Below are 14,972 nucleotides of genomic sequence, written 5' to 3' on the forward strand. Positions count from 1 at the left end.
GCCAGTAAACAAATAACTGTATTGGAACACCCTCCCTACTCACCTGATCTGGCCCCCAATGACTTCTTTATTTACCCAAAGATGAAGGAAATATTGAAAGGAAGACATTTTGATAACATTCAGAACATCAAGGGTAATACGACGACAGCTCTGATGACCATTCCAGCAAAAGAATTCCAAAATTGCTTTGAAGGGTGGACTAGGCACTGGCATCAGTGCATAGCTTCTCAAGGGGAGTACTTCAAAGGTGACTGTAGGATATTCAGCAATGAGGTATGTGGCACTTTTTTTAGGATGAGTTCACGAACTTAATTGTCTGACCTAGTATGGTCCTGTTTCTTAAGCTAGGTGGTGAGCACACGAGGATCCCTATATTGTTCCTCTTTATACCTTATGCATTTTCACAAATACTCTTTTGTTAGTCTCACTCAGGGGTCGGCAAACTGCGACTCGCGAGTGACATGTGGCTCTTTGGGTACATTCCGTCTCAATTAAAATTTTTATAAATGAAACTATGATAGTTTTATTTTCGTTTTCAATTTTACTTCAGAGCCACAGTTCGCAAGCCACAGTTTGCTGACCCCAGGTGGCTCTTCCATCTCAAAAGTTTGCCGACCCCTGGTCTCACTATTAAACTAAGCTAAGAGGGTTTGCTTTGAAAGGAGGCAGTAGCTGGAGGGGCATGTGGGCTCGGGGTGATGGCATATGCAGGGTGGGAGTGGTAGAAGTGGTCCACCTAGGTGCACTGTTTGTAGGTAATTTAAAACATAATAAAACCAACTTAAAGTTTAAAAAAAGAAGAGGAGGAGAAGGAAGGAGAAGAAGAAGAGAAGGAAAATTGTTGTCATAAATAAAAATTTGGGGTTTCTGAAACTGTGTTTGATTATAACTCACAGACACATTAAAAACATTGTTTTTCTGAAATCCACACTTTAGAGTTAGGGTAAATTTAGAAAGTGATATTTCATGTAAAATATTTAAATGACATTAAATATCAAAAAATTCAGCATGATTTACAATCACCTGTTCAGGAAAGCATCTGTGATGTAAAGCTAACGATGTTAAGTCTAATAAGCTCAGTACAGAGAATTAAAATGGGAGCTTTCTGTCAGAATGAGTAACTTAAAGAGAAATTGCATAACTCTTGTTTCTTCCTTTTTTAAATGTAGGAAACTGACAATGTCTTTTATCTTTTATTTAAAAGTAGTAGCAATGTAAAGCGATTTTTTAAAATAATGATCTTTAGAAGTTTATATATATTATTCTAAATGCAGTGAGATTTAATGCAGCATAGTTTATGTTAAATGGAAACTACTGATCACCTTCTCAGCTCCTCTTAGTCTAATGAGTTTGGGTTTTAAAACTTGTATAAAAATAAAACCACTGGTAAAACTACTGGTATAACTGATGTCTCAGGAACTCTCCTGGTCAACTTTGAGTTATTCTGTGATTATCATGTCTATGAAATCACGAGATTGGACACCTCTGTTTACAGCCAGCACTCAGGGAGTCACCTGGAGTTGCCAGGTCTTCCTTTGTGTCCGCAAATCAATCAGCCTGAAATCAGATTGCTACTATAAAAAATAGATGTACATTGTAAATATTTGAAGCTAGCATGTGTTTTTTTCAGACTTTTCTCTGAACATTTTCTTCTCTCAGTTAAGCATTGAAGTAAAAAATAGAAAACTGTTTTCTATTCTTTTTAGATTAAAATTATGCAGATGTGTTAGAAAACCTCTACTGATTTTTGAACACATGTCTCTTGGGGAATCTGTACAGTGAATTGTTTCTACATTTTTAATTCAAGAACAAAACATGCTCTGAGATTAAAGGCTTGGAAGTACTTTGTGAACTTACTTGAAACTTCTTTTTGAGCACTGAAGAAATTACCATGTAGAAAGTAAATGAGTCTTTAAGCGGTCTCTAACCAAGTAGCAGGTTACAGTTAATGTTTATTCAACTTCAGTTTTATTCAGCTGTTTTTGTTTGGTTCTTATCTGAGCAGATAATGCAAGTACCATGGGAGTAGAAATGGAAAACAGACTGTAGCGCCAAAGGTGCTTATGATCTTTTTGGGAAGATAAAACACACATTAAAAATTTGTTTAATATATATAATACAGAATATAGTCACCATCATTTGTCTTACTGACAAGATTACATAGAAGAAAGAAGTGACCATTAAGAAATGCTTACTCTTTAAATATTTACTTAGGTATTGGGGAAAATCTGGGTAACTTACTTAACTATGCACTTCAGTTTTTTTTATCAGTAAATTGGCATACTTTAGGGTGGTGGTGATTAAAATAGTACATGTAAAGCATGTAAGTAGAGTGCCTGGCACATAGCAAGTGCTTAGTAAGTGGTAGCTACTCATAATAATAACATGATCTGATTTAATAGCAGTACCTATGAATTACGTAGTATTTTTCCATTCTACAAATGAAGAAATTAACACTTAAAGAGGGTAAGTTGCCTACGATTGTCCGGCTAAATAAGAGGTGGAGCTAGGATTGAATCAAAGGATTCTAACTCCAGAAACCAATCTCTCAACAATGGTACTTTTAAACTGCCTTATCATTCATCCATTTATTTCACAAAAATTAATTAAATGTATCTACATGCCAGGTACTGTTTGTCATTAATAACAACGTTATTTATATTGAACGCAGAGGAAAATTTACAAAGTGTGATAGAGATTGGCATATAATGACATTGTATTAGCTTTTTACTTTGACAAAGCCTAATCCAAATATTTATGCATATTTATAATTAATATCTGCTTAATAAATGCTAGAATCAATGAATATTGCTTCTCCTAGTAACATGAGCCAGTAATACCAAATAAATAATGTATTAATAATGTATTTATAAAACCTTGGATTTTTACACTGTATTATTCATACATTTAGTTAGGACTTAAGTGAAGAAATTACTTTTTTTTTTAACTTTATTAGGGAACGGTGTGTTTTTCACAGGACCCATCAGCTCCAAGTCAACTTGTTGTCCTTCGATCTTAGTTGTGGAGGGTGCAGCTCAGTTCCAAGTCCAGTCACCAGTTTCAATCTAGTTACAGGGGGCGCAGCCCACCGTCCCATGCGGGAATTGAACCAGCAACCTTGTTGTTAAGAGCATGCGCTCTAACCAACTGAGCCACCCAGCTGCCCATCATCCCATGGGGGACTCAAACCGGCAACGTACTTGTTAAGAGCACGTGCTCTAACCAACTGAGCTATCCTGCTGCCCGTTGGCAGCTCAGCTCAAGCCGTTGTCTTCAATCTAGTTGCAGAGAGCACAACTCACTGGCCTATGTGGGAATCGAACCAGCAACCCTGTTGGTCAGAGCTCGCACTCTAACCAACTGAGCCACCCAGGCGCCCCCAAGAAATTTCTTATTCACTTTTTTTCTTTTACTCATTTTTAAAGTTACCAACAAAACACTCTCCATAGCTGAGCCCTTGTATTCTTAACTACAGAGCAGAAAAGTCATAAACCATTTGCTTCTTTATCCTCAGTCATAAAATATTGTGTTCTGATTACAAGCATCCACGGTTGAGTTTAAATAGGAAATGGTCAGTTGGTTTCATATGCAGTGAGATTCTTTCAATATGCTTGACTTTTGCCTCTGAAAGTCTCTGCTATCTCAATTTTCAGTATAAGTGAAACCGTAAAGTGAGTTTTATGATTTTTCTTTTTAACCAACCTATGACGTGTCGATCAAGTAGTTTGGTGTCCCCAATAAAGTCCTATGAACACTTTTCTATTTGGTGCTGTTTTCCATTCAGAAGTCATTCATAGGGTTGTATATTTGGTGAATGAGATTTTGAAAAGAGATTATATAGTGTCTTCTTGAACGTTTTATCTAAAAAAAGAAATATAATGGGGTCTGTGCTACTTCTGGCTGATGCAAGACAGGTGAGGATGTTTTTTATTTCGATTAAATAATTTAGGCGCTTACAATCCTCTCTTTGGTGTAGAACATAAAAAATGGGTTTAAAAATGCTATATGGAAGGAAGCAAACTATTAATAGAATCTGAATGACCAAAAGATGCCTTCTCACAGAACTGTAAGTCAAATCTTTCTCTGTAATGGATGTACAGGTCCTCATTTTTCTCAGATGGCTGACAAAAGAGTAGTATGATGTTAGTACGACTAAAAATGAAAATCCAATAAATGTGGTTCCAATGAGACCTGCAATCTGAGAGATCATGGCTCCTAGTTCCATCTTCCGGTTATAACACAGGATCTCTTCTCCTTCTGTAGCCTCTACAACTGAGTAGTATATAATTACTGGAATAATTATTCCTAGTACAACTCCCCATATGTAAACACATAGTTTTCTAGCAAAGTTGGGCTGGCGGAATTTTTTCAGTAAATGGCCATAAAATATTTTCTCGTAGCATGAAGTGGTCTCTTGTGTGGAATCCTTTTTCATTAAGGTAGCATAACGGCTTATGGCAATCCAACTTAGAATTAAGAGGCTGACAAACATACTTACATGCATGGATAGAGTTCCCAAAAAATTGACCGCCCTGCATTGTGTCGATCGATATTCCCATTGAAAACCTTTCAGGAAATAGGCACCCATGAAAGGCATAGCACTGCACACAAGTAAGTTTGCAGTCACAAGATGTGCTAGGTAGATGTGCGTTGATGTTTTCTTACCTATTTTTGTTAAAAATACCCATTGGGAGAGAGAATTTCCAAAGAGGCCAATGATACAAAGGAAGATGTAAATGATTGGTAAAGCAATGGAAGAGATCATGGATGGTTGAATACATGTTGAGTTGTTATTCATTTATATCAGATTTTCTTGAATTTTGTCACAGGAGCTAGAACAGAATTACAGATACTTAATATTAAAATTATAGATGGTGTTTAAGCTGAATGGGTTTTTTTAAGCATTAAATGAAACAAAAGTAACATAAATGTGTTGGATGGAAAAATGAAGTATAGATGCCGTCTCACCTTTTCTAATCACGATTGTCCAGTTCAAATAAAAGCAAAAGGTTGATTATTGTGGATAGTACCTTCGTCTAAAAAACAAAATTTGATACAAATAGTTAAATGCCTGAGATTTATCGTTTTATGCTACAGGAACTTATAGTTCTTATATAGATTGTAAAGCAATTTGTAAATGACAATTGATTTTTGCCTAGAAAGGAAATTTTTCAAAAATAAGGCACATATAAGCCATACATACTGGCCAAAGGAAAGTGTTGCAAAAGCTTCTTGTGGCCACATTAGTAGAGAGAAGACTGATTTTTAATTATCACCTTAATTGTACATAAATACTTTTCAACAACAGTGTCTTTTCATAGGTAAGTTAAAGCACTTCTCCAGCACTTCTCCATAATCTAATACTATTAAAAGAGTCTCTCTTCATATTTCTGAAGTAAACTTCATTCTACATAAACAAATACTCAGGCAAGATCCTGAATTGAACAGAATGAAAGTGTAGTAACCAAGGATAAACAGCAAAATCCCAGGGTCTTTCCCAAAGGGCATCAGTAATTTCATATTGCAAATGTTTGATGCTAAACTATCATATTTCAATAAAAAGTTTACTTTAAAATCCTGTCAAAACTGTAGTTGCTGTGCTTGTTGGTTAGAGCGCCCTCATGTGTCTTTGTGTGTAATTGAGTATCTTGGTTTTTCAGAGAATGTTTTTTAGAAGCTATTTTATTTTACTTTTATTATTAGTTTTAGGTGTACAAAACAGTGTAATAGTTAGACATTTCACCGTAATCACAGTATAAATGCAGGTGTGGTTTTTGCTTTTTTATGTCTTATTTTAAAATCTTTCTTCAAAGGGTACACATGAAATGTTGGAGAGTCACATAAAAACTCCTTTTCCTTCTTTTTTTTGTCATTTCCTCATTTCTTTCAGGTGGGAATAATAAAAGTTATTGGATTCTGGTCAAATAAGAATCATGAGCTCAATTCAGAATGTGCCACACTCTGTTTTTCACCATAGCTTTCTAGGTACCACATTCTTCACTTTTTATAATCTAGAGTGGGGATTCTCAGCCTTATCTTTTTAATCATATGCTCTCTTTTGATTAACACAAAATTTTTATCATAAACTGCCTTCTGAAATTCTTATCTGGCCCCAGCCCCTCAGGGCTATTTCACTCTCTAACCCTCTTCAGAATCATGGTTATATTTTTGCATCTTAGATTATAATAATAGTGTATTTGAAAAAAATCCCTATTATAATTTTGAAATAATTTTTTAAACCAAACAGTACCCACCCAAAGACTTGAAAGTTTGAGGGCTGTGTGGTGTCTCTAGGTTCAAATACCAAGATTCTTAATTAGTGTCTACCAGTGTCTTTATCATTTTATTTTATTTCTTTGCAATTTTTATTGAGAAAATAGTCCGTATGCTTCACAGTGATGTATCTGAATCCACACTCTGGCAAATTGGAATTTGGTTGTAGTTAGTGTATATCCAGTTGTAAATGTATAAAAACCTAATCTGTAGCTTGACTGATTTGTAAATCAGTCAACTAGAAAGTGAAATTAGCCAGTTTATTTCTTAAGAAAAATTTATCTGGTCAAAGTAGATTTTTATTTTCCATAATGAATGGAGCTTCCTTTTATGATGATATTAAAGAAACATACTAGCCCCAGCCTTGTGTAGATAATGCATTGTATACAAAAATCTGTAAATGTGATAGTGCTTCTGTATTAATAGATAGTATTTCTTTTTTTTAACTAGACCACCTCATACAGCAGCTCATATCTCATATTACTCATTACCATTGCCTTGCTTTTCTCTTTCACACTAGCAAATGCTTCAGAACAGAAAGGAGGTAAAAAGACTTTCACAGATTCTACCATTATCAGACAGATGACATTGAGACTCTATAGGAATTTCACTGTAACAAACAACTAGCTCACATTTTTAGCCTCCCAAACCAAACTTGTGTCTCCTATGTACCTCTCCTTTAAAAACAAACTTTAGGGGGCTGGCCGGGTAGCTCAGTTGGTTAGAGTGCGAGCTCTGAGCAACAGGGTTGCTGGTTCAATTCCCACATGGGCCGGTGAGCTGTGCCCAAACTGAGCTACCACTGAGCTGGTGAGAGTGCGCGCTCTTAACAACAAGGTTGACAGTTCATCTCCTGTATGGATGGTGGGCTGCGCCCCCCGCCGTCCCCTCCCCGCTCTCTTTCTCTCTCTCTCTCTCTCTCTCTCTCTCTCTCTCTCTCTCTCTCTCTCTCNCACACACACACACACACACACACACACACACAACTAAGATTGAACACGGTACCTTGAGCTGAGCAACTGCAAGCTGCTGTTGAGCAGCTGGATGGCTCAGTTGGTTAGAGTGTGTGCTCTTAACAAGGTTGCCCGTTCAACTATTACATGGCATGGTGAACTGCGCACCCCCACAACTAGATTGAAAGCAGCAACTGGACTTGGAGCTGAGCTTGCGCCCTCCACAACTAAAAGTGAAGGACAACAACTTGACTGGGAGCTGATGGGTCCTGGAAAAAACATAATGTTCCCCTTCCCCAATTCCCCAATACTGTTCCCTTCCCCAGTCCCCCAATAAAATCTTTAAAAATAAAGAAATAAATAAACTTTAAATGATCAAACCACTAGATAATTCTTATCTAAAATTTAGAAAATACTATAAAGCTTAAGAAATCAAATAAAAGTCACAAGCTATATATGCAGAATTGCTCTCCAAAAAGTGTCTACAAGTCTGCATTTTCCTCAGCAGTGTCTGTCTTGAGTCAGTCATGCACACATTGTGTCTCTGCAAATTTGACTAATGAAAATAGTTCTACAACTCCAACTTCAGTTGCTAATGATTATCTATATAATTAGTATGCTATCTTTTTTAATGATCAGTTTTCAAAATTTAAACATTTTAGTTCTATTAGAATTATACAGAGTTAAATTTGAAGCTAACAGTAAGTGATCAGACTTACCTGTACAAGTAGTTTATGTCAATCAAGGCCTGGTTGTTCAGGCCAGTGATGCTAAACTTCAGACTGAAAATTCTCTGACCATCACTCTTCCAGTATCCTTCAGTGTTTGTCAGTGTGAACAGATTCTTGCATGACACCAACGACAGTGGTTTTTTTAATAAAAAGGAATTTAAACAGTATTAAAGAAACTCAGTGGTTATGGTAAATGTAGCAACTACCTCCTCAAAAACAACTCATTTCTCTATTTCTGTAGTGGGAGGAAGTTGGTTGACCATATATATATGTATACCATATATATCTATTGTACTTCCTTGTGATTATTTCATGACCCAGTTACACCTCAGTTAGCTTTATTAGCATGCTTGACTGACGTTAAGTTCAGAGGTTTAATCCCCATGGCTAATTAGCTTTATACAACACAGTGACAGAGGAAACCACTCTGTATTAACCTAATAAAATATTGGTAAAAATTTGTCTGTAAAATTATTTGTGGATGGCTTATTTGCAATGCAACTTTGTCAAGAATAAAGAGAAACAAAACTCAAAAGTTTTCTTACAACAGCTTACTAGAATCAAATATCATAAAGCTAGAATAGAGCTTCATGATCGCCTATGGGTATAAACCCTTTGTTTTAAGGACAGAGAAGTGAAGCGCAGCACAGCACACTGTAAGCATAGATGGCACCCAGGGGTTTGGGTCCTGACTTGGTTACTAAGAACTAACCCATTGTACTTCGAATTTCCCTGTGCTGCCTCCATTCAGATTTAATGTTGGTTTAGATCATTTCATAATAGATTTGGGGAATCCTGGAAAGTACTGGAATCTGAAGATCAAATATGCCTCGGATAAAATGAATAGTTATACTACAATATAAAGAACTGTGAGCTGGCCGAGTGGCTCAGTTGGTTAAGAGCTTGCTTAAGAGTGTGAGCTCTGAGCAACAGGGTCACCGGTTCCATTCACACCCCGAGTTGAGCTGCCGCTGAGCTGCCAACAGGTAGCAGGATGGCTCAGCTAAAAAAAAAGGAAAAAAAAAAAAAAGAACTGTGAAACCAGTTTTACATATAAAATTGTTTAACCAGTCTGAGCTAGTCACTAAATGAAAGTCAAGTGTATGCAGCTAAGAAACCAGAACTGCGTCATGCACTACCCTTTCTTGGGAAGTTAAACCAGTGGGAGTCTGAGAATGGGAACAGAAATCTAATTTCATCAAATCTGAGTTATCAGTAAATCTTCATTTAAAATGAATAGAAGTACTTTGCCATTTCCCAGTGCTTGCCTTATTTCATGTTTGTTGCATAAATTCTCCCTAATGTCTGCTAATATTTGTCTCTAAAACAAAATTGAGAACCACCTTAGTGTCCGGATTTTGTTCTGCTGCTGCTCATCTTTGCTATGCTTGCCATCATTTAATTAAGAACAGTGATTCATCCAGGTTACATGGCCACAATGGCAGAGTAATTTGGCCTCTGGAATTCGTATCATTTTTACTTCCACAATTTTTCATGTAGGAAGGAATTACTTAGAACAACAAAAAAAAACCAATTTGAAGTAATTTAGAGAAAGAATAGGATGCTGTTTATAAATGATTAAAAGATCATTTTAATGTTCCTTTTTGAGGCTTAAGCACCTTTGGTCCAAAAAAAAGAATGTCTTTGTTCTCCACAACTTTTCCTCTGTTGTCACCAAACTCACTAAATGATACCATCACTTCTTTAGTTATTCAAGCCAAAAACTTAGGAATCATCCTTGGTTTCATTCTTTCCTTCACATTTCACATCCAATTGCTGCTACTGCGATTTCTACCACCACCACCGCTTATAAGCAGACATTTGGTCCTATCCAAATGCCCATGAGTATATGTGGTCCATGCCAAATGGTACTTGATATTTGGTCCTGTCAAAAACGTCCACACTTAGGAAACATCCCTGGATTCAAAGTGCCTATAATGTTTATTTATACTTTTGGTTTATAGGATGAATACATTAAAAATACTATCATGTTTTATTGGTCCAATAATTGTGTTGTGGCTGTATTGTGAGTAATAACCCTTCTAGCCTCAGCAGCCTAGCTGGTCTTGGCACATAGGGTTAGGTAGATGGGTTGGTGTGGACCAAATATCTCTGTTTTAGACAGGACCAAATGTCATGCAAAACTACCACCACCAGTGTTAGCCACATTTAATGAAAGCTTATTATGTGTCAGGCATCCTGCTGTGTGCTTTACATGCATGTCTTATTTAATCTTCACAGTACCTTGTGAAATAAATACTATAAAATAAATATCTTCATTTTATTTATATATTTTTTGAAAGATTATATTGGGGAATTGGGGATGGGAACAGGGTTGGGGAATTGGGGAAGGGGAACATTGTGTTTTTCCAGGACCCATCAGCTCCAAGTCAAGTTGTTGTCCTTCAATCTTAGTTGTGGAGGGCGCAAGCTCAGCTCCAAGTCCAGTCACCGCTTTAAGTCTAGTTGTGGGGGGCGCAGTTCACCATCCCATGCAGGAATCAAACCAACAACCTTGTTGTTAAGAGCACGCACTCTCACCAGCTGAGCCATCCAGCCGGCGGTCGGCAGCTCGCAGCTGCTCAGCTCAAGGTGCTGTGTTCAATCTTAGTGGAAGAGGGTGGTGCAGCCTACCATCCATGTAGGCGTCGAACCAGCAACCTTGTTAAAAGCATGCGCTCTCACCAGCTCAGTGGCAGCTCAGTTCGGGCGCAGCTCACTGGCCCATGTGGGAATCCAACCAGCAACCCTGTTGCTCAGAACTCGTGCTCTAACCAACTGAGCTACCCAACTAGCCCAATATCTTCATTTTAAAGGTGAGGAAAACTGAACCTCAGAAAGGTCAGATAAGTTGCCCAAGGTCACACAGCTATCTGTCCTCACAACATGATGGTGGGTTCCCCCCAGAGCAAGCGATTCAAGAGAACAAGGCCATATGGCTATAGTGCCTTTAATATATATATATATATATATATATATATATATATATATATATATCCTCTGAAGTCAACACTGTCACCTTTGCAGTATTCTGTTGGTCACACAGAGCCAGTATAGAAGGAGTAGATAATATCAGGAGGTGATGATCATTGGTAGCCATCTTGGAAGCTGGCTACCACAGATGTCAACCATTGAACTGAGGAAGAGTTGGAAGTACTGCTTAAAATGATTGTCAGACAACTGACACGAATGCCTGAATAAGTGTAACTTTTGCCATTTCTTCCCCTATTTTGATTTTTAGTGCTTTCTATTTTTCTTAAGCAGTACAATTCATTTAACAAATATTTATTGGAGTTCCTACTATGTTTCTAGTGGTGTGTGGTGGTCACAGAAGAAATGTATTAGCCACAAGCTAATTTAGGGTCTCTGGATATTTGAGAGATTCCATAAACAAGCCAAGAATTCAGTTTAATATATGATGTGTGGTACAGGCTTTAAATGCTCTTTGAGTTAGAAAAGTGTGAAAACGGTGAATCAGTGTGGTTCTGAAAGGCTGAAGGAACTGGAAGGAAAGAGAAGAGAACTCCTGGTGAGCAACAATTTTGTGCTGGTCCTGGGCAAGGCATTTGATATATAAGAACCCTAGTGATGGGTAGTGGTGGTCCCATTTTACATGTGAGGAAACTGAGTCGCAAGGATGTTAAGTAGCATGCCCAAGGTAACATAACTAGTAAGTTAACTTAAAAGCACATGTCATTTTTTTCAACCTCTCCCTCTGCCTTAGAAAGCAGAAATTATTGGTTTTTCTCAAGGGTCTATAGGGGTACCTTATGATACTTTTGGTAAGTAAACTGGGATCAAGTTTTGAATTATTTTAACTTCATTCAGACAGAGTTTCCTGATCGAGGCTCTCAAGTAGCAGAATTGACTGGGAGAAATCAAGCCCAATTTTTTCCTATCTTTGAAAACTTTGGACTTCGTTAAGCTAATTTTTGTCTCATCAATATCAGTATAAATTCTTTATGATTTAAGTGATTTTGAGTTCCTTGATTGAAATATAAAGAAATTTTTATTTTTCTAAGATACTAGGAAATGTTGTTGCAATTGGTAGAAAAGCTTAAATGTCAGAGAATACTAGATTAACAAAAACATAACTTGTCAGGCAAAATTTTCAAGAATTTCAAGTTTTCTATAAAAGTGGCTCTTTGGACTTTTCTCATTTGAGTCACCAGTAGTTTTCTTTGATTGTCATTCATCTTTCCCATCCTTCTCCTCTTCAAAGTTCTGCTTTTGTTGTCTGAGCCCAAATGCTCTTGCCTAACAGTTCTAATTACTTCCTATAATATCTGTCAAACACTGATCACCTAAGTGTTCTCCTCTGACCCTTACGATTTACTCCTTGAGGTCTTAGACTAGCTCCCCAAAAGATAAATCCTGCCTTGTGCTAAATTTCCTGCTTTTGAGATACTTGTGTGAGTATCAACTGTGTTTTTTACTCTGACCCCAGAATTCATTTGGAGTGGTTCAGCAAGAATGGTTCAAATAGCAGGCATGTGGTAATTTCTTTTGGCAATCCATGTTTAGCTGTGTACAGCAGGGGTGCATGAGAGCTTCCCTAACTCACATGGATTATTGAGGTTAGGGTTAGCATCCTTTATTGACTTCCCTCAGAGCCATAACCCATAGGACACAGGACAGCTTAGTTATACCTGAACCTTTGTGCTTCAACTAGACAGTTATTTTAGGCTATCCAAGCTAGTATCTAAACTGGCTATAGTTGGCCTTTTAAGTACTCTCTCTGACCAGTCAGGAGCTCAGGGCATTGGGAGGCTGGTGTGCAGGAAGAAAAGGCATGCCTTCTGTAGTCCACACTAAAACATCGCATTTAAAAGATAGTTGTTTCTCCAAAGGGCGGAGGTGGAGGGAGGGGAGGTACAGCAGAAGATTTTTTCCATTTCAGTGCGTTCCCAAGCCAGTGGTTGTCTTTAGCAGGACTGAGTCACAGACCTGGTACTCGAAGTTGTGGTTTGTTCAAGGTTCACTGAGCCCCCTGCTCTCTTCAGTATGTGGTGTCCAGCCACAGCCCTACCTTCTTCAGTCACAGTGCACTCAGGGCTTGACCACCTACTATGAGAAGCTATAATCATCGCCCTACCCCCTGTACTCAGGGTGTGAAGAAGAACCTCTACTTGCTCCTAAGAGCAGTTTCTCAGAAAACCACGGGAGTATTTCCCTCAAGAACTGTTAAAAACAGCAGAAATTACAATCCAAAGTTTGGAAATTCATAGTACAGTAAAAGTGATTAGCTTTGTTTTAAAAAGGACTATTGGGGCAGCCAGTTAGCTCAGGTGGTTAGAGCACAGTGCTCATAGCACCAAGGCTGCCAGTTCGATTCCCCACATGAGCTACTGAGTTGTGCCCTCCACAACTAGATTGAAACAACTATTTGACTTGGAGCTGATGGGTCCTGGAAAAACACACTGTTCCCCATTAAAATGTAAAAAAAAAAAGTCTAATGACAAGACATAAATGGACCTGCTAATCAAAGTTTCAAAGTTTCACCATACTTCACCTTTGGCTTTTGTCTTTTCATTCAGGCTTAAATGCACTGCATAGACATTGTCTTCTAGAAATGCACACCACAGAAACACCGTAGCAGTGGTAGTGGCAGTTGTAAGAATTGGAATGACCGCAGAGGTGGCAGTTGGAAAGCAGATGGGAAATTAGCAGGCTTAGGGAAGGGAAGAAACTTTAGCATTGAATTAGATGAGGCAAAAAATAAAATTTTGGGGACAGCCAAGTTTTGAATTTCAACATCCTTGAGTCAGTCAGCTTTGTTCATATCATGCTTCAGAAGATACCATTCTTTTTTTTTTTACACGTTCTTAGAAAAGCCAAAAGTAGATAAAGAAATGAAACATTTGACCATAGAATTCTAAAAATAATTTAGGCCATATTATTACCACAGGTACAAATCATATACACCTATACCCTCTAAAACAACCACTTAAATTGCAGTGAGGTTTAGAGAATTTAAAAGGCATTCTATGTCTTATATACCTGGCCATTACCAGTCACTTCGTTTGCATTTCTAGATAACATTGTCTTGAGGTTAAGTCCCCTGCTTCATGTCACTTCCTGTCCTTCAAGAGAAAAACAGAGAACTGGCAAGGGAAAACAAGGAAGAGTTGGGTGTATGAAGTGTTACGTCTTGTACCTGTTAGTGTCTATATTCGTTTTCTCTTATTAAGAGCCCCAGGTATTGAAGTAGCAAGTTTTCCTGAGAATCCCTTTTAGAAAATTTTCAATAATAATAAATGACAGCAGCCACTGATGTGCTTTTATATAAACTCATTTAATTTAAAAATTATCGCTGAGATAGATAGTATTACTACTATCATTTTCTGGAAAGGAGATTTAGGTCCATAGAAGATAAATAGCTTGCCAACAGTAATGTAATTGGTATATTGTAGGGCCTAGATTTGAACCCAGGTAGTATGATTTCAGAGCCCACATTCTTAGCTGCTACCAGAATTAGATTTATTGTTTTGGATAAGGTGACCAAGTATCCCCGGTGACCAAAAAAGTGTATCTCACTTGTATACCTATTTCCAGTTTTCATTCTGGAAATGTATTAATTTCTGCCAACTCCCCATTGTAAAGGTACTTCTTTCTCTTTGAAATTGTTATGTAATCTGAGGGTCATATTTTGTGAGACTCTAAATATATTGTTTCCCTTTCACCCAATGAATTTTAGCATTCATTGATGATCCTTGCCTAAATCAGCTCTTATGTTGGTGGTTGCAACTTGATAATCTTTGAATGAATGGAGATATTTTAGACTTGAAGTAGTCATCTTAAGGCATCACTCTAAAGCAGCGGTTCTCAACCTGTGGGTCGCAACCCCTTTGGGGGTCGAACGACCCTTTCACAGGGGTCGCCAAAGACCATCGGAAAACAAAAAGATATTTACATTACGACTCATAACAGTAGCAAAATGACAGTTATAGAGTAGCAACGAAAATAATTTTATGGTTGGGGGTCACCACAACATGAGGAACTGTATTAAGGGGTC

General features: G+C 37.5%; 2 protein-coding genes across 15 annotated transcripts in view; one reads left to right on the forward strand and one right to left on the reverse strand.

The window, feature by feature from the left end:
• CASK (calcium/calmodulin dependent serine protein kinase) overlaps positions 1 to 14,972 on the forward strand; it is a 415,968-nt gene that overhangs the window by 234,919 nt on the left and 166,077 nt on the right. The gene's annotated exons all lie outside the window — the stretch shown is intronic.
• GPR82 (G protein-coupled receptor 82) lies at positions 3,469 to 8,068 on the reverse strand. The gene is made up of 3 exons (XM_019649938.1): positions 7,946 to 8,068; positions 4,969 to 5,036; positions 3,469 to 4,832 (listed from the first exon to the last, which is right to left on the reverse strand). Exon 3 carries the CDS (start codon positions 4,796 to 4,798, stop codon positions 3,788 to 3,790), a length of 1,011 nt encoding a protein of 336 aa, XP_019505483.1. The 5' UTR covers positions 4,799 to 4,832; positions 4,969 to 5,036; positions 7,946 to 8,068; the 3' UTR covers positions 3,469 to 3,787.

The sequence above is a fragment of the Hipposideros armiger genome, unplaced genomic scaffold (genome assembly GCF_001890085.2).
Source record: "Hipposideros armiger isolate ML-2016 unplaced genomic scaffold, ASM189008v1 scaffold_7, whole genome shotgun sequence".
In the NCBI taxonomy this organism is placed as follows: domain Eukaryota; kingdom Metazoa; phylum Chordata; class Mammalia; order Chiroptera; family Hipposideridae; genus Hipposideros; species Hipposideros armiger.

What these genes read in the sequence shown, in the direction of transcription:
- GPR82 (XM_019649938.1), bottom strand. Translation starts at nt 4,798, where the DNA reads ATGAATAACAACTCAACATGTATTCAACCATCCATGATCTCTTCCATT.